This window comes from Cheilinus undulatus, linkage group 24 (genome assembly GCF_018320785.1).
Source record: "Cheilinus undulatus linkage group 24, ASM1832078v1, whole genome shotgun sequence".
Taxonomy (NCBI): domain Eukaryota; kingdom Metazoa; phylum Chordata; class Actinopteri; order Labriformes; family Labridae; genus Cheilinus; species Cheilinus undulatus.
In genome coordinates, this window is record NC_054888.1 from 21,780,926 (window position 1) to 21,805,118 (window position 24,193).

The 24,193-nt window shown below is 39.5% G+C and overlaps 1 protein-coding gene across 1 annotated transcript in view; it reads right to left on the minus strand.

Annotated features, from left to right (window-relative positions):
- Window positions 1-2,419: 2,419 nt before the first annotated feature.
- LOC121506370 (A disintegrin and metalloproteinase with thrombospondin motifs 5) overlaps window positions 2,420-24,193 on the minus strand; it is a 32,849-nt gene continuing 11,075 nt past the window's right edge. The window contains 8 exon segments of the mRNA XM_041782150.1: window positions 2,420-8,342; window positions 8,345-8,678; window positions 10,069-10,244; window positions 10,333-10,508; window positions 12,851-13,034; window positions 14,676-14,959; window positions 17,622-17,789; window positions 17,995-18,127. Coding sequence (XP_041638084.1) covers window positions 8,103-8,342; window positions 8,345-8,678; window positions 10,069-10,244; window positions 10,333-10,508; window positions 12,851-13,034; window positions 14,676-14,959; window positions 17,622-17,789; window positions 17,995-18,127 — 1,695 coding nt within the window. The 3' untranslated portion in view covers window positions 2,420-8,102.

Below are 24,193 nucleotides of genomic sequence, written 5' to 3' on the forward strand. Positions count from 1 at the left end.
TTTTTCACTTTTTCCTCAACATTTAAAGATTTTCGCATAATTTTGGGATTTTTTTACGTAACATTACTTTGCTCAACTTTTTGATGTTTTCCTCAACACTTCAACATTGCCGCTCAACTTTTTAAAAAACTTTTTCCTCAACATTACATTTTCACTTTTTAACTCAACTTTACAAAATTTTTGCTCAATGTTTTTACCTTTTTTTTTCTTAACAGTACAACATTTCTGCTTAACTTTTTGACTTTTTCCTCAATAGTACATTTCTGCTAAACTTTTTGACTTTTTACTTAACATTATTTTCGCTAAACTTTTTTTTCACTTTCCCCTCAACATTTCAAGTTTTGTCTTTTACACTTTGACTTTTTCAGAAATGCAATTTTAAATTTCAACTTTTTCTTCTTGACAAGGAAAACGGTCATTTAAAGTTAAAATACATTTTAAAAAACAAAATGTTGAGCTCATATTTAGTGGTTGATTTTTTCCTCAACATTACATCATTTCCCTCAACTTTTTGACTTTTTCCTCAGCAGTAGAAGTTTTGTCTTTTACACTTTGACTTTTTCAGAAGTGCAGTTTTCTATTTCAACTTTTTGTCTTGAAATTCATGCTTCAAAAAAATCTTCCACTCATTTTTGTTTCCATGCTTGCCCTTCACCCTCCTCTGTATAAATCAGAGTGACCGGCAGTAGTATTTTTACTTTTTTAAATTTTTGCCCAAATCCTAGCTGGCTAGTCCATCATGGGGTCTGAGGTTTATTTGCATGGCTGTAAAGCGTCCCCAGTGTCTATCTGACACGTCCGCAAAAACAAAAACCCCTGCCTTCATAACACCGGTCTTTATCTCTGAAAATCAGTGTAGATGTTTATGTTTGATGTACATTTAAAATGACCACACAAAACTACTTCTGCCTGTAGTAAAGCCAACTATGGAGACAGGACCTGACTGAGAGATTATCTAAGAACATCATCAATGATAAAACAAGACTTACAGTCACAGATGTCCACTCAGAGATCAGATATTGTCCCAAATGTGAGAAGTATCATGCAAATACAAGAAGCTGCAGCTCTGGATAAAGTATGGAGGAAGAAACAAACAAACAGGAGCAGGCCGGACAGGTGAGGCTAATCAGGCACAGGTGGGAACATTTAGGGTGGAGCTTCCTGTTCACATGGGAAGGGAAACACCTCAAAACAGGAAGTGCTAATTAGGATACAAGAGGAAAGGGTTAACAAAGTAAACCCATTTTATTTTTCTGTTAGCTCTTGTTCGACCCTGTGAAGGCACTTTTACTTGAGAATTAGTTATTATAATTATAAGTGTATCTATTTATCCACATCTCTACATTATAGTTATTATTTTTGGTATTAGAGTTGAAGAGATAATTGTACAGAACAATGTCCATTTGCTTGAATTTGCTTGGAAATTATACAAGTTTTTAATGGAAATTTAGAGGATATTGTAGGATATTGAGGATATTTTTTTTTTTTGTTTTTTTTGCATTTTCAGAGGAATATGGGAAATTTATTACCAAATTTTAGGGGAACTGGAATGGGAATTGGGGTTTTGGGATTTTCCTTTGAAATTTTCAGGATTTTTCTTAGACAATTTCATTTTTGTTTCCATCATTTTCGTGGAATTTTGGTGAACATTTCTAGAATTTGCCAAGAAATTTAAGGGGGAATATGCTTAAAATTTTTCATGAATGTGTGTGGAATTTGGGAAGAAAATTTTATAGAAATTTTCCCAAATAAGCTTAAAATGGTCTCATAACAAAGGCTCAGGTCTCAGGAGGTTAAAGAACACTTCCTGATTTCTCCACAAAATTGTGACCCTATTTATCACATTTACATTTTTTATCTACCCCTGTAGGATTTTTTGTTTTCATGAAATTCTTTTCAGTTAATTCATGTCATCATTTAATCACATTAGGATGGCAGTTTCTCATTTTCCACAACTAAAATTGGTACTGAAATATTTAAAGCACACTTAAATGAGATTTTTCTACTGTTTTAATCCTAGTTGACATGGCTTAGTGATATCCTACAGCATTAGTGTTTTGGAGGAAATAGGAGATTAAAAAAGCCATAATTTCCAAGATTTAATCAAAATAATTCTGATTAAAATCATGATTTTTTTTTAATGAACTCCTTCTGGTTTTCATTGCATTCTCTTCATTGTTCATGCCAATTTGCACCACTCTGCTGGGATGCAATGAAAGAATTTCTGAAATAAAGGACGCTGATTTTCTCCCATGACCAAAAAATGGTCATGAAATCATAAAGTGTGGATGTTTATGGTGACAGTCTAAGCACACATAAGATACCTAAATCATGAATGCAAGCATGCAAATAAAAGAACAGACACACAGATATTTAAATATATAGATTTTATGTACATATATTCATGTGGATGACTAGAAAAAAACACTATATTCTTACATAGGAATGCATCTGCACAGTCATATTCCTAAGTTAAATAGTAATTTGATACAAAATTACTATAATAAATAAAACTCATCTCAATGTTTCTTTTTTATTCACACATACCAGTTGTACAAACAATAAATTACAAGTTCAGTGCTGTGTTTTTCTGTCGTTCAGTGAGACGGGTTTCCCCCACAGGGAGAGTCGGAGTTTGTTGTGGATGGAGCGTGTGTTGGATTCCAGAAGAGTCAAAAACTGCACCAATGATGGATTGTTTCAATGATGTGTGTACATTACTGTATATATGGATGAATACTAACAAATATATGAAAGACCTACAGTATTATTTGTACAAAAATGTCTATATAGTGTAAATATCTGAATGTGTAAGGGAAACAGAGAATATTTTGTAAGTGGTATGTTGGCCTCAAAACTTTTGTGTGAAGTTTGCCAAACAGGACTATTAAAGGAAATACTTAAATTCTTATTGTTTTGAAGGTCAACTTGTTTTGTCTTTGAAGCTTAATAGAGATTCTGTTGTAGGCAAAAGCACCTTTTCAATACCCTTGATTTCCGGGTTTAAAAATCGAATTTCATATCACTTTCGCAAACACAGGTGGAAAATTTGTATGGGTCATTTCACTCATCTCCAAAAGGAAGCTCATTTCGGTGTCTCTTTGGTTTGTTTCTTGCTTAAGAATACTAATGTGACATTTTTCATGATCAGGAGATGTAGACAAGTGAAATGATACCTCACTTGTATGGGCCCCATCACTCTGAAATGAAAGCTTATAGCCCGTTAGCTTAGCATTAAGAAAACCATGGTGAACTGTCATTTACAAAAACACTCTTACAGAGTATGTACCTTGTCCATATCTTCATTATCTATAGATTTTATGCTTTATCCACTTTAAAGTAAAAATAAAAAAAAAAATTTTTGCAAGTGTAGGTGGATAATTTTGGAGGGTCATTTCACTCATCTCAAAAAGGGCAAATGTAAAACCTTAGTAATGATCTAAGCCTTTCATTTGCCAGTCTCTCAAGGAATGTTTTGATGTTATTTTTCATGATCTTGAGATTTGGATGAGTTTTATGACATGCCACTTGCATAGGTCAATTCACTATGAAATTTACGCTACTAGCCTGTTAGCTTAGCATTAAGAACATAAAGGTGAGCTTTAACTCTAAGAATAAAACTTGTGTATATTATAAGCCTTATCTATACCTTCAAGTATTTTATACCAAAATGGAAAAATTATTTTGTAAAAGCAGCTCCAACATTGTAAAGATTTATGTCACTTGTCTCCACTATAAATTTAAGCTAATAACCTGTTAGCTTAGCATTATGAAAACTAAGCTTTATTCTAATAATGAAATTTTGTAGAGTATATGCCTTGTCTATACCTTCAATTCAAATGGTTTAAAGTCAAATTAAATAATGATTTTGTAAACATAGCGATTTTTTTTATAGATTCATGTCACTTGTCTCCAAATGAAGCAAAAACTTCATTTAACCAAGTATTATCTACTTTTTCCATTTGTTTCTTGCTCAAGGGATAAAATGAGGTTAATTTTCATGATCTAGAGATTAAGACGGGTAGAAAGACATGTCACTTGTATGGGTTGATTCACGTTGAAATTTAAGCTAATAGCCTGCTAGCTTAGCATTATGCAAACTGGTATAAATTGCTGTTTAACCAATAAAACTCTTGTGCTTATTAAAGGAAGCTTTAAAGACATGAAAGTAATGGACTTCAAAATATGTCAAAGCATTTTCTTTTAAAAGACAGGCATCTGTTCACCATCGCTTCTTGGCTTAGTGCTAAGCTAAACTACAAATATTTTAGCACAACTTTGCCAAGTAATTATAGTGATTAATCTCTGTCAGAAAACGGTGACAGCATGGTGTAGGATTGTCTGATTTAATCGAGGCCTCATTTCCAGAAAACTACAAGGACAGCAACAGGCAGAAATCAACCTCTATGTGCTTTTTCCTTTAAATCAATCTCTTTTGTGACATCGGGCAGATATCCCCAAATATGTTTTGAAATAAGTAAAAGAAAAATTTTATAAATAAAGTTTGTAAAGATGTAAAATGGAGCAAGAAATGTAAATGAAAATTATGAAAGATTTGAATTGCAAAAGGACATTAATGGCTGCATTAGTATGTCTCTTGCTGTCGTTGCGAGTATCCAGGGCACACATTGTCATATTAGCATTGCTTTTTAACAGATAAAACAGACAAACAAACAGATATTTACTGCCACAAGAAAAATGTGAGGACCAAAAACCTCCCAGCACCAGCATAATGATTGATATAAATGGAACTGAGGGTGAGGAAGCATCAAGATCACAGTACATACTGTATGTGCTTTAAACACAGGCCAGAGTACATGGATGTGCTAGCACTTAGCATGCACACAAAAACATACACACACAATTACACTCACACATAAAAATCAAGCATTTCCCCAAACTTCTGAGTTAAAATTAACCTCCATAAATGTTAAGGAGTGTCTTAGTCACTGTAGCTTTGTCCTTGAAGGCTCCCTTTGAAATCCATTCTGCTTTATCTGTGAGTAGTAAGCAGTTTGCCTTTCTTCTAAATCTCACAATAACCTGATGCTAAGATGGAAACTTTCTAGTATTGAGCTGGACAATCAGTCAAATGAAGTCAAGAAGGGCTTAGGGTCAGAACACATGGGTAGCCTTGTTCCACGACTGTCACTAGCCACCATGTCTTCAACTGATCAACTCTTGGTGCAGAGAATACTGGTGGGCAATCTTCTTGGCTACTGGAAAATGAGGAACCACAGGTGGATTAGGTAACAGCATAGGGTCCAGTACACCTTTGGCCGTTAATAGCACCACAGGCAGCACTGCTGCTGACACAACTACAAGTTGGTACATAAATCCGATACAATCTTGGCAGCCTGTTTAGACAACGTTAACCAGGGTTTATATCGTTTTTGGGCTTTTAGGTACCAAGAGGTAACCCCTAATGTTTTAGGTGGAACCAAAGTGAACTGAAAACGGTGTGATAGCTCAGACTGCATATGGAAGTGGTCTCAGTAATAAGAGCTGGCCTTCTGGCTTCCAAACAGCTCTTCATTTGGTATCATTTTACCCAATTGTGTCTTCAAAACACCCAAAATGGAAAAAAGGAATCAGGAGCCCGCTCCCATTGTTCACCGAAGGAGCCAGCTCTCAGATCCAGTTCATCAACCAATGCCATTGTAATTTGTCGTCTTGAACTAAGCTATTTCAATGTAAAACTTGCAAGATCTATTTGTTAAAAAGTATATAAATCAATAACAGTTAAGCTAGAAACTTGTTAGCTTAGCTTTAAGAAAACCGGGGTAAGCTTTAGTTCTAACAATAAAACTTAGCCTTGTCTACACCTTCAAATAAAAATTAACAATTTTTGCAAGCAGTTCAAAATCTAATAGATTCGTGTCACTCGTCTTCAAAAGAAGCACATTTCTTCATCTAACCCAAGTTTTTGATACTCATTTCACTTGTTTCTTGCTCAAGGGATAAAGTGATGTTGTTTTTCATGATCTTTAGATCAAGATGAGTAGAATGACATGTCACTTGTATGGGTTGATTCTCTACGAGTTTAAGCGAATAGCCTGTTAGCTTAGCATTAAGAAACAAGGGTAAGTTTTAAGTTTAGGAATAAAACTTGTGTAGAGCATATGCCTTGTCTATACTTTCAATTTTAGTGCATTAAGTCAAAATTACATTTATAGAAAAAGCTACAAAAAATGTCATTCATCTCCAAAAGAAGCAAATTTCTTCATATAAACAAAGCTGGATCTAGTCTCTCCATTTGCTCTTTACTCAAGGGATTATTTTATGTTATTTTTCATGATCTGGAGATTAATACGAGTAGAAAGACATGTCACTTGTATGGATTGATTCACTATGAAATTTAAGCTAATAGCCTGCTACTTTAGCATAATGAAAACAGGGGTAGATTGCAGTTTAATCTATAAAATTCTCATACTGATCAAACCAACATCTAAGATGTGACAGTAACTGCCTTCAGAAGATGTTACTAAGCTTTAAAAAAGTGCCATCACCCATTTTGGATAGTTTTGCTAATGCATCATGAACTGGCATGCACTGGCCTCACTATCAGAGATGGTGATTCCGGCTCTTTTCAGAGATGCAGATTATTCATCTGAGCTCAGTCTTTAAAGCCATTTAACATAAAAGCCTGTTTATGACAACGCAAAGGAGAAAAGCTGTTGAAAAAGGACCACTAGCCTCTTAGCACAGGGCTTCAGTGCGCAAAGCATGCAGGGATACCAAGCCACGGTAATAGAACCACGCAAATTATGTATGAGGTATTTCTTGAGAGGCAAGTGAGTTCTGATACCAGGTTGTCATCAAAGATGGTTGACTAGTCCCGTTTGTACCGAGATTGAATTTGGATATTCCGACAGATGGACTGTAATGCAAGTCGAGGGGTTGTCTTGACTTTGAAGATCTCGTTAGTTCACGTTAGATTTTTATCACTTTAAACTGTAAACACAATGACAGACCTCCAATCCAGACTGCAGAGCAGTACAGGACATCAGTGTTCACTAGTTTCCCCCATCGATTCATTCAATTGGTGTAATGGAAGAGTTCTGCACTGTGAATCGACTGGGGAATTGCCCGTAGGCCAAGTAGGTGGCTCTCCATTTGTGTATTTTAATATTGAAAAGCAGCAACACCACGGTACTTTAGATATCAATGCTCATACCACAGTGAATCTCACCAGATGGTGAAGCCTGGGAACACAAATTTGATTTGATAATTTGGAATGAAGTCTAAAGAATGGGTGTGGACTTTAAATCTGAGCAGTTTTAAGAAGATTGGTAAAAGATAGGACAATTCTGAACTAATACATTACAAATCCCCTTCAAAGTTTTTGGTCCTCTTAAAGAAATGTCCAGCTCCTAGGAAATGGTAATTCTGAGCCAAGACCAAGTATGACAGTGGTGGAACAGGGCTACAATCCCGGCAAAAATGACAACAATGTGGATAACGAGTGCTTCCCATCATTGGGGCTTTTGTCTAAGACAGACTCATGATTAAAGACAAAGGGGTACAACGTCCTGATCCCCACAGTGATTAGAAGACATGGAGTAGCATATAAAAACACAACACGCATGCCATTACAGGGCAACACATACGAAGCCTCCGTGAACTGGAGACTGAAGTAAAGACAATCAGTTACTGTCCTTGTGGAAGTGACATGCAATAAAGTCCTAAGCTATGCCAGGGCCGGACTTGTCACTATCTTGCGGAAACTGTCCTCCGCCCTACTTGCATAGCTCTTATGATTCCAGAACATTCTTCTGGCATGAAGTCCCATGCCAATGAGTCTTTAGGTCTCTAGGTATCCAGTCACGGCTCTTTAAGCCAACATTCACGGTCCTTTTTAAGGTTCTACACCTTAAATTTATAGGTCCATGGTCCTACATCCAGCACTTAAGACCTTTATCAGAGGTACGGATTGAAGTTCCAACTATTGGTTCTTATGAAACGTTTTGTCCTTCCAGTCAGTTCAACATTTCTTCACCAGACAGTGTTTAAAGGCAGAAGGCCGGGCACCAAGTGTGCAACCCTTGGAAAGCTTCCCATCCGGGTCCTTGCACTGAACTGTCCGACTTTGCCAGCCAGTGTCACAAGTCCTGGAACAAGACATCCAGGATCCCGTTACCCACTGGGGTCCTGGGGTCGGGGTGGTGGGACCTGGACCTGTAGGCAGCCCTGGCATCAGGATAGGGGGAACTGGAGAAGATGTAGTGGTGGTAGTGGTAGTAGTTGTGGTTTTTGTTGTGGTTGAGACAGTCGTAGGGATCTGCACAGGGATCGACTTTGAGTTGGGGATTAGGGGAGCTGACGGCTGCTGTGGCGTTGTCCGTCGAGGCATGTAGAAACTGTAGCGAACATCCAGGGGCTTTTTGGCATCTGTCGCAAGAATTTGGACTACTATGGCTTCTTGGATGGCTCCAGGACCCATGCTGTGAAGCCACTCATCCTTTTGGCTCCAGCCGCTGTAGTTGAGCACCGAACCGTTGAGTGGGATGATCGTCTCAGAGGTAGAGATCATAAACTTGCCGTTGAGAAGGTAATCACCGTTTGGCCGTCGGAGTGCCAGGTAGGCAGTGTAGCGGGTCTGGTCCTTGGCCTTGTGCTGACGGACCTTGATGTGAGTGGAGCCAGCAGGGATTTTCACCACATCAGTGTAGCCCTTACTGTTAGGGGAAGACAGAAAGAAGAAAAAGGTCAGATGATTTACTGTCCTTATGAGAAGTCTTCAAGGCAAATCTCAAAACTGGAAACAGTAGTCATAAATTTACACCAACCATTCTCTATCTTGTGCATGCCCTAGAGGAGAAAGACCTGGGGTCAATGCCCATTCTACTCCCTAACCGTTATCTTATCCTTCATGTCAGGTGAAGGGGTATCCCAATTCTTTTTTGAATCGAGGGCTAGGGCTAAGAGCAAAGGGCTACATAGCCCTTGAAACAAAGATTTTTTCAGGACCACACTTGAAACCAAGGAGTATGATGAATTTCCCACCATGCAATGCATTTACCTGCGAAATGGCACAATAGACAACGAAGGAGGAGCATAAATGTAAGTATTTCAGCGTTTATATTTTAGGTTTTCACTCCTATACATCCACTCTGTTTTGAGGGGTAAGTAGAAGGGGTTAGACAAAGGGGAAGGGCTAAGGGGTACTAGAAATGAGATTGGACCTCTGGCTTTGAAAACCAACCCCATTACTACTGAAAAAGCCATGTCTACTCCTGACAGAGTCCATCATATCAAAAATTACAGATAAGAAAAAAGACAAGGGTTCCCTAGCCAGGCCCAAATAACCCTGGTTAGAGGTGGACCAATTCTGTACAGGTGATGATTAGGTCTTACTTCTACGCAAAGAAGTCCTTACTTCTACCCAAAAAGTCCTAAAAACTCAAAGCTATCTGTATATATGGCTGATATTTACACCCCATATAGGAAAATGTAATTTTTTGAAAAGTATTTCCCTATTAGACAGAGCAAGGGATTTCCAACAAAGCTTTTCAAACATACTAGTTTTATTTTGGGTGCTTACATTATTTTACTTTGCACTAAGAAACAAATTTTTTTCACAAAAACCCAAAGGGTTAGAGTTAGGGCTATAAACCCCCTTAAGAATTCACCTTTTTGTCGAGCCATAGCACAAACCTAGGCTGTGCAATGATGGTTTTTAACTTTTTAATGCTCAAAGCTTGCCAGGAATTGTTAATCTCGAGGGCCCTGCACAGGAAAGGACCACTTCTGCAGAAGAGGCACCTTCAAGCCAGACTGAAGTCTGCTAAGGAAAACCTAAAGAAAGATTCTGAGACTGGATATCAAGGCGAAGGTGTAGCTATGTTTTTGGTCTAGGGCTTTTTGTTACACCATTGAGATGAGATTTGTTCCAGAGACACAATTGGAAAGTACAGGAGAGGTATCAGCAGTACAAAGCTGAGGACTGCCCGCAATCTGGCCTCTCAGTGGTGGGAACCTAGCTAGAGGTGATACCAGGTACGATCCCTAATGGAAAACTGAAAGTCAAGCTGGTACTACAGAGTAGAAAAAGCACCATTACTTTACCTTTTCTTGGTGAAGTTGCCAACAACTCGTATACACCCCATGCTGTCACCTCCACATATTCCACACTTGTCAAACTGCAGCTTGGAGCCAATGATGCCGTCACATCCCGTCCGTATACATTTCCCTTTCACACACACTGAGCTGCTGTACGGTCGGCACTCCGTCCCGTCTACCACCTGCAGAAAAAAATGCCCCAAAATCACGTCATCATCCGCAGGTGTTTACATTAAACACACTGGCCCATATTTCTTTAACATAACTCACCCTTTGAGAGAACACCACGTAGTATCCTGTTCCTTTGGCTCTGCAGGTCAGCTTGCACACATCTTTAGGGAGGACTCCTGCATACTTTGGCACCCACTCAACGAATGTCTTCACTCCTTTAGGATCCGTCTGTGGGCCGTTTCGCACTTCACACTGCTCTTGGCGATAGCTCTTACCTGAGGAGAAGTAATCATAAAAACAGGTTATAAATTTAAGATTTTCATACAGAGGATATGTAAACATTAGTTTGTACTGAGGACTAGAACTGCTGGATTGATTTTGACTCATCAGTATGAAGCTTTTATTATTTTTCCCCATATAGAGCCCAAAGTCTTTCTGAACCTTCTTTGGGCTGCAGGGAAATTTAAAAATAGCCCCAGTATCCCTATAATTACTGTCATAACTGCACCAATCTCACTGAGGGTTCATCTCAGACGCCGTATATCTAAGAACTGAAGTGTCGTATTTTGCCGGTACGATGTAATTCCAGTCTTAGATTTTGATTTTTTTAAAATCCAATTTTATTTATAAACAAAGTCTAGTAGTTACATTCATGAAATAACCAGACTCAACCAGTACACCTAAGAAACATTTCATAAATAAAACAGAGAAAAGGTCAGAGGTCAAATCAGGAATTAATTTACGTATAGACCTGTTTTAAAAGTAGTTACATGAACGGTGGCTCACTTTAGAATTAGCTAGCTAAAGCTAACATAGCTATGTTAGCTGATGTTGCTACATAAGCCAATGTAGCTAAATTGGCTTTAACAATGTGAGCTCCAGAAAATGAAGCTAAGACTTACATAGCTACGCTAGCTATACAATCCAACCAATGTAGCTAGTTAGCTTGAGCAATGTGAGCTCTAGCAAACGCTGCTAAAGCTAATGCAGCTACATAGATAATGTAGCAATGTAGCTTACCCAAGCTTTATGAGCTATGCTTTAGCTTTGTTAGCTACATTAGCTCTTCAGACCTCTTATTTATAGCTAAGCAAGCTTTAGCAAAGGTAGCTAAAGCTCACTTAGCAACACAGTTTATGTAGCTCAAGTAGATTATTGCTGTTTTGTGCGCTTAGCTTTAGCTCTATTAGCTACGTGGCTACATTAGCACCGTAGCTCTGTTATCTATAGCTAAGTTTGCTTTGGCAAATATAGCTAAAGCTCACATAGCTTACCTAGCTTACATAGCTGCTTTGTGTTCTTAGCTTAAGCTACATTAGCTCCATTAGATCCATTGCTCTGTTATCTTTTGCTTAGTTTGCTTTACTCGACGTAGGTAAATCTCACACAACTTACAGAGCTGCTTTATGTGCTGAGTTTTAGCCTCATTAACTGCTTAGCTACAAGAGCGCCATAGCTCTGTCATCTATAGCTAAGTTAGCTTAAGCAAACATATCTGAAGCCAACATAGCTTACATAACCTACATATCTACTTTGAGTGCTTAAACTACATTAGGATAACATGGATAGCATCATTAGAATGGCACAAAGTAAGGCTTTCAGCTACATGAACTAAAATAGCTCCGTAGCTCTGTTATGTATAACTACAATAGCTTTAGCAAATGTAGCGAAAGTTCACATAGCTGCTTTATGTGCTTAGCTTAAGCTCCATTAACTATGTAACTACATTGGCTCTGTAGATCTGTTATCTATATTAAAATGCAGAGATTTTTATGTATTAAACACAGTGAACATTTATTACTAAGGTTTGTTTTTTGCATAAACTTGTTCTCCCTCTCTTTGGGACCAAAGAATAATAATAATAAAAAAAAACATTTTGTATAAGTCTTCAAAATACTGACATTTTTTATAAAAAAAAAAAAACTGAGCTTTTGGGAATTACGTCATGATTCAAAGCAGTTCCTGTCTGTAGTGACAAAGAGGGGCACGTCACAGCCTCTCTGTGTCTCTTTCCCTCTTCAATGAGCCATTCAGGCTCTCTCCTCCAGTTTTTAACTCTGTGCACATGGGCTGTTTGACAAACAGACAATATGGCGGCCGGCTAACCTGCTAGCTGCAGGAATGGATTACAAACGGATAAAAAGACGTTCAGTATCAGATACTTGTATGGAAAGACCCTGGAAAGTCACCCAAGGTCCAGGCATGCCAGAAAGTGTTCTGTTAGAGCTACAATGGTGTGGATAGCATCATTAGAAAGGCACAAAGGAGGGCTTGTAGAGCAAAAAGCAAGTAAGTGGCTGTGATTTATGTTCAAAAGTTATTTAACTTTGTATAAGACGTGTCTCTTCTTGTCGTATTTGACATTGCTGGTCTCAGAGGGTTAACATAACCATTTATGTGTCAACAATAAACTTCAATCATTGTCATAGCTGATTTACCTGCAAAAGGAAGAACTGAAGTGTTTTTAAACTCTGCATTACTGTAAGAAGATCTGACTTCAGGGACACTACTATGAGAGTCCTTTTGTTGAAAAACTTCATCATCTATCATCAGGAGTTCTCTCACCACTTTAAGAGAGTTTTTTTTTTTAGATGCATTTTCCTCCTTTCAAACTTACTTGATGGTGGACATGGTGCGACGTTACACGACCTATAGATGGCTCTCTTCCCGGTGCAGTAGCGCCCGTTGTTCCGAGGTGGCGGGTTGTTGCACAGGCGCTGGGCAAACTGCACGCCGCCCCCGCAAGTCCTGGAGCAGGCGCCCCAAGGACCCCAGGAGCTCCAGCTGCCGTGGTTCGACGCCTGGGAGATGATGCAAGAGATGGAAGATAAAAGAGAAATACATGAGATCAGAGAGAAGAGAGGGAAATTAATACAAATCAGACATGTCAGAGCGGCTGCTATGTGAAAACGCCTGGGAAAAACAGAGACGAAAAAGGAACAAGGCTGTTTTCATGTGATAAAGCTACTTATTAAGACAGCATGACTGGAGCTGTGATCTAACCGCTCACATGCTTCCCCCAAGACACAGCCTGGAAGGAATTTTTAAGGTAATGCTTTTATTTTTATGTTTTTACTATCATCGCTGATTGCGTCATCAGCGATAAAAACTACTGGTGAAGTCGTGCTAAACACTTTATGAGACAAGTTTGGTTTTATAGCCGTAAAGTTCTGTAAAGACTCCTGAGAAACAGCTTTCCCATGAGTCTACATGCCATTTAAACTTGTTCTTTCCAAGGAAAAAAGCTTCATCTGCAGTCATTCTGCAAGAAATCTAAAGTAAGAAAAGCCTCAAATGAAGGGGTTAAAAGACTTCGTCATACAAGGCAGCAAAAATGTAGCGAGAAAGATCTTGGGCTAGATCCACACGGACGCTCGTCTGCCAAAGATGGAGTCAGACTCGTGAAGGATCAAGTGACAAACACTGAAATTGTTCTGAGTTTCTCTCCAGCCTGCCAAGAACAGATTCAATACTCAAACAAATTGTAGTTAAATTGAATTTAAATGCTTAAAAAAGGCCAAGAGAGAGAATGAACAGATCTGAAGTGGAAGAAATAAGGAAGCAATAAAGACGAAAAAAACTGCCCATTTTCACAGACGTCAAAGGGGGTGAAGGTTTCCCAAACCTTTTCCCTATTTTCATATACACAGTACCTTTGAAAGTATTCACCTCCACGAGTGTTTTGATAAAAACAAGCCACTGCTTAATTGGTATTCCTGGCTACCACTGCACCAGAAAAATAAAGAAACACTCCAAGCAACTCAGAGAAAAAGTTATTGAAAAGTGTAAGCCAGGGAACAAACACACCATCCCCACTGTGAGGCACGGTGGTGGCAGCATCATGCTGTGGGGATGCTTCTCAGCAGCCACCCCAGAAAATACGTAGTATACGCCGCAAGCTACACAGAAATGGTTTAAAGACAGAGCTTGAGCACTTTCTTTTTTGGCCAAAATTGCAAAATCATATATTACAGAAAGGGTAACAAGGGGGTGAATATCTTTCATAGGCGCTGTATCTGCTTTTTTTAATAAAAGGGCTCAGATTGTGACTCAAAATGTTTGCTAATATTCACAGAAAGGCTGTTACATCCCTCTTATCGCAACAGCCAGACTCCACTGACAGAACCGCCTTATTCAAGAGCTGTTTCTCTGCTTCTTCGATGGTTATTGTTCATTTTTCTGTGGCATTGTGTAGCTCGGTGATTGGATCTTATCACTTCAAACCTCAAAGTAACACAATAACAAAAACCCCTTGACTGAGGCAGTGTTAAATTCGTGTTATATAATGTAAAATGACTATTTTTGTGAATGGCATCAAAAAGAACCGAGGATCCTTTCTAAACTAATTTCCGACACTATGATTACAATCTAAGCCTGTAATTGGCAAAGTGAGCCCTTTAATTGGATGTTATTTTAAGGTTAACATTTCCATCAAAGCTCACCGAGTAGTGCCTCTTCCTGGTCTTGTCCACACACTTCCCCTGTAGACAGATGCGCCCCTTCCCGCAGGGCGTCCCCTCCACGGCCGGCAGCTTCTTGGTCAGACACACCATCTGCCCCTGGCGGATCACGGCGCACCACAGCCGGGAGCAGACGTCCATGCCGGGGCAGACCGTGTACTCGGGGCCGAAGGCCAGGCGGCACTGGCGGACGGCGTCGTAGCTCTGACCCGGGAGCTCCTCGGGGCCCAGGAGGGGCTGACGAGGGGAGTCGAGGAGACACTCGGCTGGGGGAGGAAAGATCGAGGAAAGATTAGAGGAAAAGGCTTTGAAACCGTGCCAATTCTAAAAAAGTTGGGACACAAAATGTGAATAGAAACAGAACACACTTACTTACATACCATTTTCAACCTGAATTCAACTAAATACAGCACAAAGACGAGACATGTTCAAACTCAAACTATATATGCAGATTCTAAATTTGAGGCCTGCAACATGTTCCAAAAAGTTTGAGACAGGGGAAAGAAAAGACTGGGAAAGTTGTGGAAACTTCTGGAAAATTCTACAGGTAAGTAGGTTGACTGGTAACAGGTGATAGCATCATGAGTGGGTATAAAAAAAGAACTCCTGGAAGACACAGTCAGTCACCAACAACTGTGGTCTGAGATTTTCCACCCTGTGAAAAAGTGTTATGAAAAACGCCCCTCAATGTCCCATTGTAAGGAATGTAGCGATTGGACCATCTACAGTTCATAATATCATCAAATATTCATAGAAGTTTGAGAAATCTCTGCCCAGTTAAGACCAAAGATTAGCAATGAACTCCGCTGTTGCAGCTCAAACCATGCCATCTGAGGCTGCCTGTGACTGAACTTGTCAAATGGCAATATCTGTGAAAAGGGAAACAAAATCTTGAGCAGTTTTGCAAAGAAGAATGGAGTAAAGAGTAGAATTTCAGTGTCCAGACTCAGCCAAAGGTGGATCTATTAAATATTATGTAGTAAAATGTCAGAAGTCATAGCGAGGCCATAATGGGAACAAATGCCAGGATGCGTAAAGTAGAAGAAACTGAGAGAACTTTGTTGGAAAAGAATAGAATAGCAAGGAAAAAAGAAAAAATGAGTGATCAGTGGCAGAAAGTAGTTGAAGAAATTGGCAAAAAGTGGACGTAACAAGTGAAAGTGGCAGATATCGGGCAAGATGGCAAAAAGATGTGGCATAAGTGGGCATAAACAGGTAAAAACACTGGAAAAAACAGGCAAGAAATGGGCAAAAAGCAGCAACAAGTGGCAAAATTAGGACAAAATGGGCAACAATGGGTAAAAAGTTGAAAAAGGCAACTAAAGTGGGCATCAAGGGGCATAAATGGGGATATAGTGGTAAAAAAATGGGAGAAAAGTGGGAAAATTAATCAAAAAGAGTAAAAAAAAATGGTAAAAATGTAGCTGAAAATGGGCAAAAAGTGGCAACGATGGGCAAGTTACAGGAGGAAATTTGCATTAAGTGGGAAAAAATTGGAGAAATGGGAAAAAGTAGCAAACGTCATTTTGAGAAAGGGGGAAAAAATAGATAAAAATAGCAAAAAGTGTCTAATATGAGCAAAAAATGGCATAGGTGGGCATTAGGTGGGGAAAAATGGCAGAAAAGTGGGAAAATTTGGCAAAAAGCAACAAAAAGTGGCGAAAATTGATAAAAATTGCAGAAGGCAGCAAAAATGGGCAAAAAGTGGCATGAATGGGCATAAAGGGGTAAAAGGTGGTGGGATAAAAGTGGCAATAAAAGAGGTTTAAGCATTTGGCAAAGAGTGGCTAAAACAGATAAAAAGTAGCACAAATGGGGTAAGGTGGCCAAAAAAAGTGGCAAAAAAGGAAAAAAAGAAAAAAATGGGCATAAAGTGGCAAAAATGTGAGAAGACTGGTAAGAAATGGGTGAAAAAGCAGCAAAAGTGCCCCATTTTGGAGAACTGGGTGCACTAATAGGTAAAAATAGCAAAAGGTGGCCGGGTAAAAAGTGGTATAAATGGGCATTTAGTGGTAAAATGGGTGGAAAGTGGCAAAAATAAGTAGCAAAACATGAGCAAAAAGCAGCAGAAAGTGACAAATTTGGACAAAAAGGGGCAAAAATATGTTACAGAATAGGGCAAAATGGGGCAAAAATGGATGAAAAAAGTAAAAAAACTGGATGAGTGGCAAACACACTTTTCATCTCCAACATCAGATAACAGTTAGCCAGGATGCTAGCACCAATGCTATTAATAAAACACACATGCATTGACATCATAAATAAATCACAACTAGGGAGGGCCCATTCTCTGGGTCTGCCAGGGGCCCCAGCCAAATCTGAGGGCGGGCCTGCTTAGAAGAAAAGAAAAATTAACACAGTGGTAAATATGCTTGTCTCAACTTTTTTGGAATATTCTGCAGGCATCAAATTCAGGATATGTATTGGTGCTTGCTGTTCTGCTGTTTTCAGCTGAGCATAGGTTGAAAACCATTTGCAAATCTTCTGTTTCCATTCACCTTCGACAAAACAACCCAACCTTTTTGGAATTGGAGTTTAAAAGTGCTGAAAGCTGAGATTGAAAGATGCCACTGCAGATGCAGAAAGCAAAGCAGTTTCAAGAAAATGTTCCCCACAATGCTTTGAGGCTGGGATGAATGAAAGTATTTGAGGAGGCAGGAATTCAAAGAATGACTCATCTTGGTTTGCAGCCAGTGATCTGTCTTTGCTGCAACTACAGTCTTTAAGAAGTTAATAGGATTCTAAATGACTCTCTATTAACGCGGATTACAGCTTTGTTTGTCGGTAAACACTCTCAGTGTGAGTTTCTGTGGGAGGAGAGCTAAAAGGAGTAAATTCTCATGGTTTAAACTTTCTGATGGTGGGAAAAGAAACAGCAGAGGTGTGCAGAAAGGGAGCGTGGTTTCTTCTTTTTGTTCCCATGCTCACCGTTTCCATCATCAAAGAAGTCGGTGATGGTCGCAGACGTGCAGCGGCTCCACGGTTTGGAGGCATCGATGGAGGTGAGGATGGAGGACATGAGCCGCTTGTCGCTGTTGACGCCGAACCGCTCCTCGCAGAACTTGGAGTCGTCGTGGGACAAACCGAGAAGGTGACCTGGGGTGGAAAAGACGGAGAGAAGAATGTGAGCTCATGGAAAGGGAAAGAAGAGATGAGGCTTGTCGGGAGTTTGCACATGCAGCAAGAATGAGAAAAGAAAACAGCGCTCAGGTGAATGACATCACACAGAGCTCCCATGATATTAATCAGAGAGAGATGTGCTGACAGACGTGTCCCGGCGTGCTGATGTCTTTGTATGTACCTATCTCATGCGCCACTGTAAATGCGGCGTGAAGCCCGTCGTCCTCGATGACAGCGCAGCTTCTCTCAGGGGAGCAGATGGTGCCGACGTCGGCCATGCCCAAGGTGTCACAGGAGTGGTGGCCACAGAGGTCCTAGGAGAGGAAATACAGTGATTAAATCAGAGATTTTTCTCAGAAAGGGGGGGAAAGCCAAGTCACAAGTCATCTTTCCTAAAACAGCTGAAAACACAAAGTTATCTGAAACAAAAACTTAAGATTTTAACTCAAAATGTCAAAATTAATCAATCAAAGACAAGACAATTCCAGCAATAATACAACTTTTAAAAAGGAAGCATGTTCATCTCTCAGTTGGAGAAGTTCCTACCGAATCTCAAAGGCATTTAAGCAGAATTTAATCATTGTTATTGGCTGTTTCTTCCCCATTAAATCTGCTTATGTCACATGCCAATCTGGTGTTTTCACTCACAAAGCTTTCATAGACAGCATCAAAAGTGCATTTGTGATCAATTATCTGACTGCATGACTCTGTTTAGGCTGTCTGCCTAACGATGGCAGACAATGGCAAAAAGTGCAAGAAAACTGGACAAAATATGCGAAAAGCACTATAAAATGGCTAAATTGGACCATAATGGACAAAAGTGGGTAAAAAGTAGTAAAAGGTGGCTAAAATTGGCAGAAAGTGGCAAAAAATTGGGAGAAAAACAGCAAATAGTAGCAACAAGTGGAAAAATTTGACAAAATTGGGTAAAAATAGCAGAAGCTAAAAGGAGCAAATTGAGACTAAAAGGGGAGAAAATGGGTGAAAAGTGACAAATTTATGTCGCTGACATGGGCAAAAAGCAAAAAAACCCAGCAAAAATTAGAGAAAAGTGGCAAAAAACTGTAAGGAAAAACAGCTTAATGGGCAAATTTTGACAAATGGGGCAAGAATGGGTAAAAAATTTTATATATGGGCAAAAAGTAGCAAAAAAATGCAAGAAAACTTTCAAAAAATGGGCATAAAGTGGCAAGTAGTATGTTGTACAAATGGGCAAAAAGGGACAAATGGGAAATAAGGTGCAAAAATGGACAAACAGTTGCAAATAGTGCAACAAAACTGGCCAAAATTAGCAAAAAGCAGCAAAAAATGGCTAAATTGGACTGAAATGGGCAAATGTGGGTAAAAGGTAGTAGAGGGTGGCTTATGGGCATAAAGTGACAAAAATGGGAGAAAACTGGCCAAAAAATGGCAAAAAGTATAAACAAGTTGGACAAAATTGGGTAAAAATAGCAGAAGGCAGCTAAAATGGACATAAAGTGGCAAAAAATGGCAAAAGGCAGCAAAAAGGGGCAAATTGAGACTGAAATGGGAGAAAGTGGGTGAAAAGTGGCAAATTTATGTTGCTGAAATGGGCAAAAAGCAGCAAAACAGAGCAAAAATTAGAGAAAAGTGGCAAGTAGTCCGTTGTACAAATGGGCAAAAAGGCAAAAATGGGCAATAAGTTGCAAAAATGGTCAAACAGTGGCAAAAAGTGCATGAAAACTGGCCAAAATTAGCAAAAAGCAGCAAAAAAATGGCTAAACTGGACCAAAATGGGCAAGTGGGTAAAAGGTAGTTGAGGGTGGCTAATGGGCATAAAGTGACAAAAATGGGAGAAAAGTGGCCAAAAAATGGCAAAAAGAAGCAAAAAGTGGCAAAAATGGGTAAAAACAGCAAACAATGAAACAGCACAGAGTGTAAACAAGAGGAAAAGTCCGTATGAGACGGTGCATTTCTGTTTTTAATTTAGTTTATGTCGAGTCCTTAATTCTCGCTCAGAGTGAGTCATTGCATCTGCTTGGTGTTCACGGCTTTGGCAGGGACGTTCATCTTAAACTACATCTATCTTGATAAAAAAAGTTCTAAACAGGTGAGTGATTCAAAAAGTGACTTAAAAAGGGCATATTAGCTATAATGGACTGTTTTTATGCCTTGTATCTGATCTTAATGCATGGTACAACATCTGTGTTTGTAATACGGCTCACTTGAATCCAAAAGAAACTTTAACGTCTCTAACTGGCACTCATTAATCCAAGCAGAGCTGATAGCTTGATCTTCATCTATCAGCCTCCGTTTTTCTCCTAAGGAATATCAGATGTTTGCAACAAAGAAGTCCGGTCTAAGACAGGATCTTCAATCTTGACACATAATCCAGTGTGGCTGTCACTGTTTGAAAGGTATTTCCTGTTAATATGTAAATTCAGCTTTGATTTTTTCATCCCCTGCTTTTAGTACCCGCTTCCTTCCTCCACCATCCGTCTGTCTGCCTCACCCGCTGCCAGAGCACACAGTATCGATCTTTGTTTTGATTCCCACACATGTCCATGCAGAAGAGGCCTGTGGGGCGCTCTGCTCGACCCCGCTGAGTGCACGGATCAATCAGTTCATCGTTCTGTCGCATTAGAGCCCGTACGCCTTCACATGGGCCCGGCGTGCATGTCCGTACACAACTGCCACGCACACGAGCGTACATAAACACACAAACGTCCCGTTGAGAGGATGAATCGTCATGTTAAGTGGTGCTGACAGGCCTGCTGGGTCGTGTGAGAGGCTCTCTGGGGAGGGTGTTTGGCTGAAAAGTTTGGAACAGACCGCTCTGTGTTCGCCGCTCACATACACACGAATGCGAGAGAAGTCCATGTTTACAACAAGGAACGTCACCGCTCATAACGACAAGACAACACTGACATTAAGAAGAACTTACAGCACATGCCAGTTTAGGCCCTCATCCTTCTACCAGCCTGGTGTTGTGGCACGCTCTGCTGCTCCTGCTGGTTTCAGAGATACAAATAAAGTCTTTTTTTAAATATTTTGATTCTCTAACTTCTGAGACTAGTTGTGGACATCCTTGGCAAAGCAGTGCATGCGTTGTTTTATGCTACAGTAGCTCCACTCAACTACTGTCCCATATGTAACCCGACTCTATGGGTTCCTCTTGTCTGCAGGTGAAGTCACACTAGGGACCCAGGCCTGGACTGGAGTACATTTGACCCCAAAGTCCAGTTTCATTTCATCACCAGTGTACTGTACTTTTGGACTGTGCCAGCCTACTGGAAGAGATGGATTCAGGCATAATACGTGGGTGACGTGCAAGTCTAAACATCAAAAACTTCAAAAACTGTTGTAATTTCATCCTTTAAGATGCACGGTACATGTGGAAGTAGGAATAGGCTTGTGGCATCTAAAAAATAATAAAACATCCTTATTAGCCTGAAAGGAGTATAAACAAACGCCGATCTGAGTGGTTGCCATGCCGTCTTCTTGGCGATTTTGCAAACCTGCTATACACATACCACCAGCGACTAAGTGCATGTTACAGAAGCATGATACTGTATCTTTGATACGCTGCCTGAATAGAGCATAATGGAGATAGAGCGATTCTGTCATGTAGCTCCTACTGTTATTTTAATATTTAGCAGTATGACTCAATAACAACAGCAGAAAAACAACTTTAGTGTCACAGAGATGCTGTATATTATGATTCTATTTGTTGAGTCATGTTCTGAGTCAAATATAGACCTAAAATAATTTACCAGTCTGCACAGTCAGGCCAGAGAGTTCACACTGGTATCGGATCAGTGCTTGGTATTGGCTGATACATAACACCTTGGTATCAGCATTGTATTGGGAATGAAAATAATGGCATTGGAACATCCCTAATGGTGTGTACATTTTTTGCGAATTTTCCAGAGATCTTGAGAAATGACTCCATTATCATGGGAAAAATCGTGTGAATTGGGTAAAAACAGCAGCAATGGGTGGAAAACAGCAAAAAAAAGTTCAAAAAAATGTGCAAAAAGTGGCAAAAAAGGTAGAAAAATGGCCAGAAACTGGCATAAAAAGCAGCAACAAGTGGAAAAATTGGACATAAAGGGCAGAAAAGAATTGTAAAATGTGGCTAAAAGTGGCATAAAGTGGCCATGAAATGTTGCAGAAATGGGCAAAAAAATTGCAGAAATGGATGAAAAAGGACAAAAGCATGATGAGCGGCAAAAAGTTCCAAAAGAGTTTCAAAAATCAGCAAAAGCAGCATAAAGTGTCAAAAAATGGGAGAAAATTGGCCAAAAAAGGCAGAAAGGTAGCAACAATTTGCAAAATTGGACCAAATGGGAAAAACAGCATAAGGCAGCTAAAATGGACATAAAGTGGCAAAATAAGGTCAAAGGAAGCAAAAAGGGGCAAATTTAGACTAAATGGAGAAAATGGTTAAAAATGTCAAGTTTATGGTACTGAAATGGGTGGAAAGTAGCAAAAAATGCAAGAAAATGGCAAATAAAGCAGCAGAAAGTGGCAAAATTGGACAAAATGGGGCAAAAATAGGAGAAAATTGGCAAAAAAATTGGTAGAAAAACAGCATTAAGGGGCAAATTTGGAGAACTAGGGGCAAAATTGGGTAAGAAATTCATATAAAGGCAAAAAGTGGCAAAAAATACAGTGGCAAGTTTAGAAAAAAAAAATGGGAGAACAGGGGTGATAAGTGGCAAAAAATATGCTGTGCAATGGGCAAAAGTAGGCAATAAAGAAAACAAAAATGGGCAATAAGTTGCCAAAATGGCCAAACAGTAGCAAAAAATGTAGGGAAAACTGGCAAAAAATTAGCAAAAAGCAGTAAAAAAAAAATGGCTAACTTGGACTGAAATGGGCACAAGTGAGTAAAAAGTCATAGAAGGTGGCTAAAACGGAAGAAAAGTGGCAAAAAATACTAGGAAATAAACAGCATAAAGTTGGAAATTTGGACAGAAAGGGGCAAAAAGGCAGCTAAAATAGACATAAAGTGGCAAAATAAGGGCAAAAGGCAGCAAAAAGGGGCAAATCTAGACAAGGTGAGAAAATGGGTGGAAAGTGGCAAATTTATATTGCTGAAATGGTTGGAAAGTAGCAAAAAATGCAAGAAAACTGGCAAAAGTGGGAAAAAAGCAGCATAAAGTGGCAAAATTGAACAAATGGGGCAAAAATGGGAAAAAGGTTAGATATATGGGCACAAAGTATCAAAAAAATGCAAGAAAACTGGCAAAAAAATGGGAAAAAAAGCAGCAAAAAGTGGCAACATTGAACCAAAAGGGGCAAGAAAATTTCATAATAAAACAGGGTAAAATAGAAGGCATCAATGCATGTCCACTAAGGACTTCAGTACTTTTGGCGACTCACTGAAAACTGCTTTGCAACCCACTTTAGGGTCCCTACCCACCAGTTGAGAACCACTGTTTTGCCTTCTCCTTGAAACTTGACCTGCACTTGCCGGCTCAGACTTCACAAATTCTGCCAGATTTTGGCCCGACTGCAACGTCGCAGCTGATCGTCAAAACTTGAGCATCGATTTTGAGCGTCAGGAACCACCAACGGTCCTGTAGCATGCCATAAGGACTCATCTAAGACACCTCATGACCAGACTAGCATGTCAGAAATGCTCTCATTGTGTCGTCTAGTTTGACACCGGACGTGACGTATCAGGGCGTGAATCCTGACACCTATCAATAGGAGAGGATTCGCTCCTTATCATAATTTACAAGAATCCCTACAGCGGTGACTTCAGCGTACGATGAGCAGGATCACTCTTGAAGTGTGGCCAGGCTGTCGGCCAAGACGGGACAAGATCTCAGTTGTATAGTCTGACATGGTGCAATAGGTGATTTCAATTGGACTGAATCAGGATCTTGTGAATCAGAATCAAATCAATTCAGGAAATCAGTGGCAATACCCAGCAGTACTTGCTTCTGTCCTCCTCCAAAAAAGAGATTAAAAAATATTCACAAATAGACATCAAAGTAAAAGAACTACGATTAAAGTACTGCAAGAACCAATACTGGAGCACTCAGATAAATGCCCAGTCCTGATGCAAAAAGGTTAAAACTGCATGTTAAGAGACTGCATGGACTCTACCTGCCTAACAGAGCATGCATATGCAAAATCTACCACATAAAGCAAAAGAAGAGAGTGCCACATGAACTGCTGATTGCACAAGAATCAAACAGAAGTTGAACACTCTGCATGCACGGCTGCAAAAGCAAAAAATGTGCTGAAGTTTCTCTTAACTTTCCCCTGTGCAGACAAGCTTAAAAACCCTATTTGTTTTGAGTCAGACAGAAAAACCTATAGAGAAGTTTGTGTGTTTCTCTTTCCCTATTTCCCACACTCTTTCACCCCGACGTTCTTTACACCTCCTTCCTTTTTTATTTATT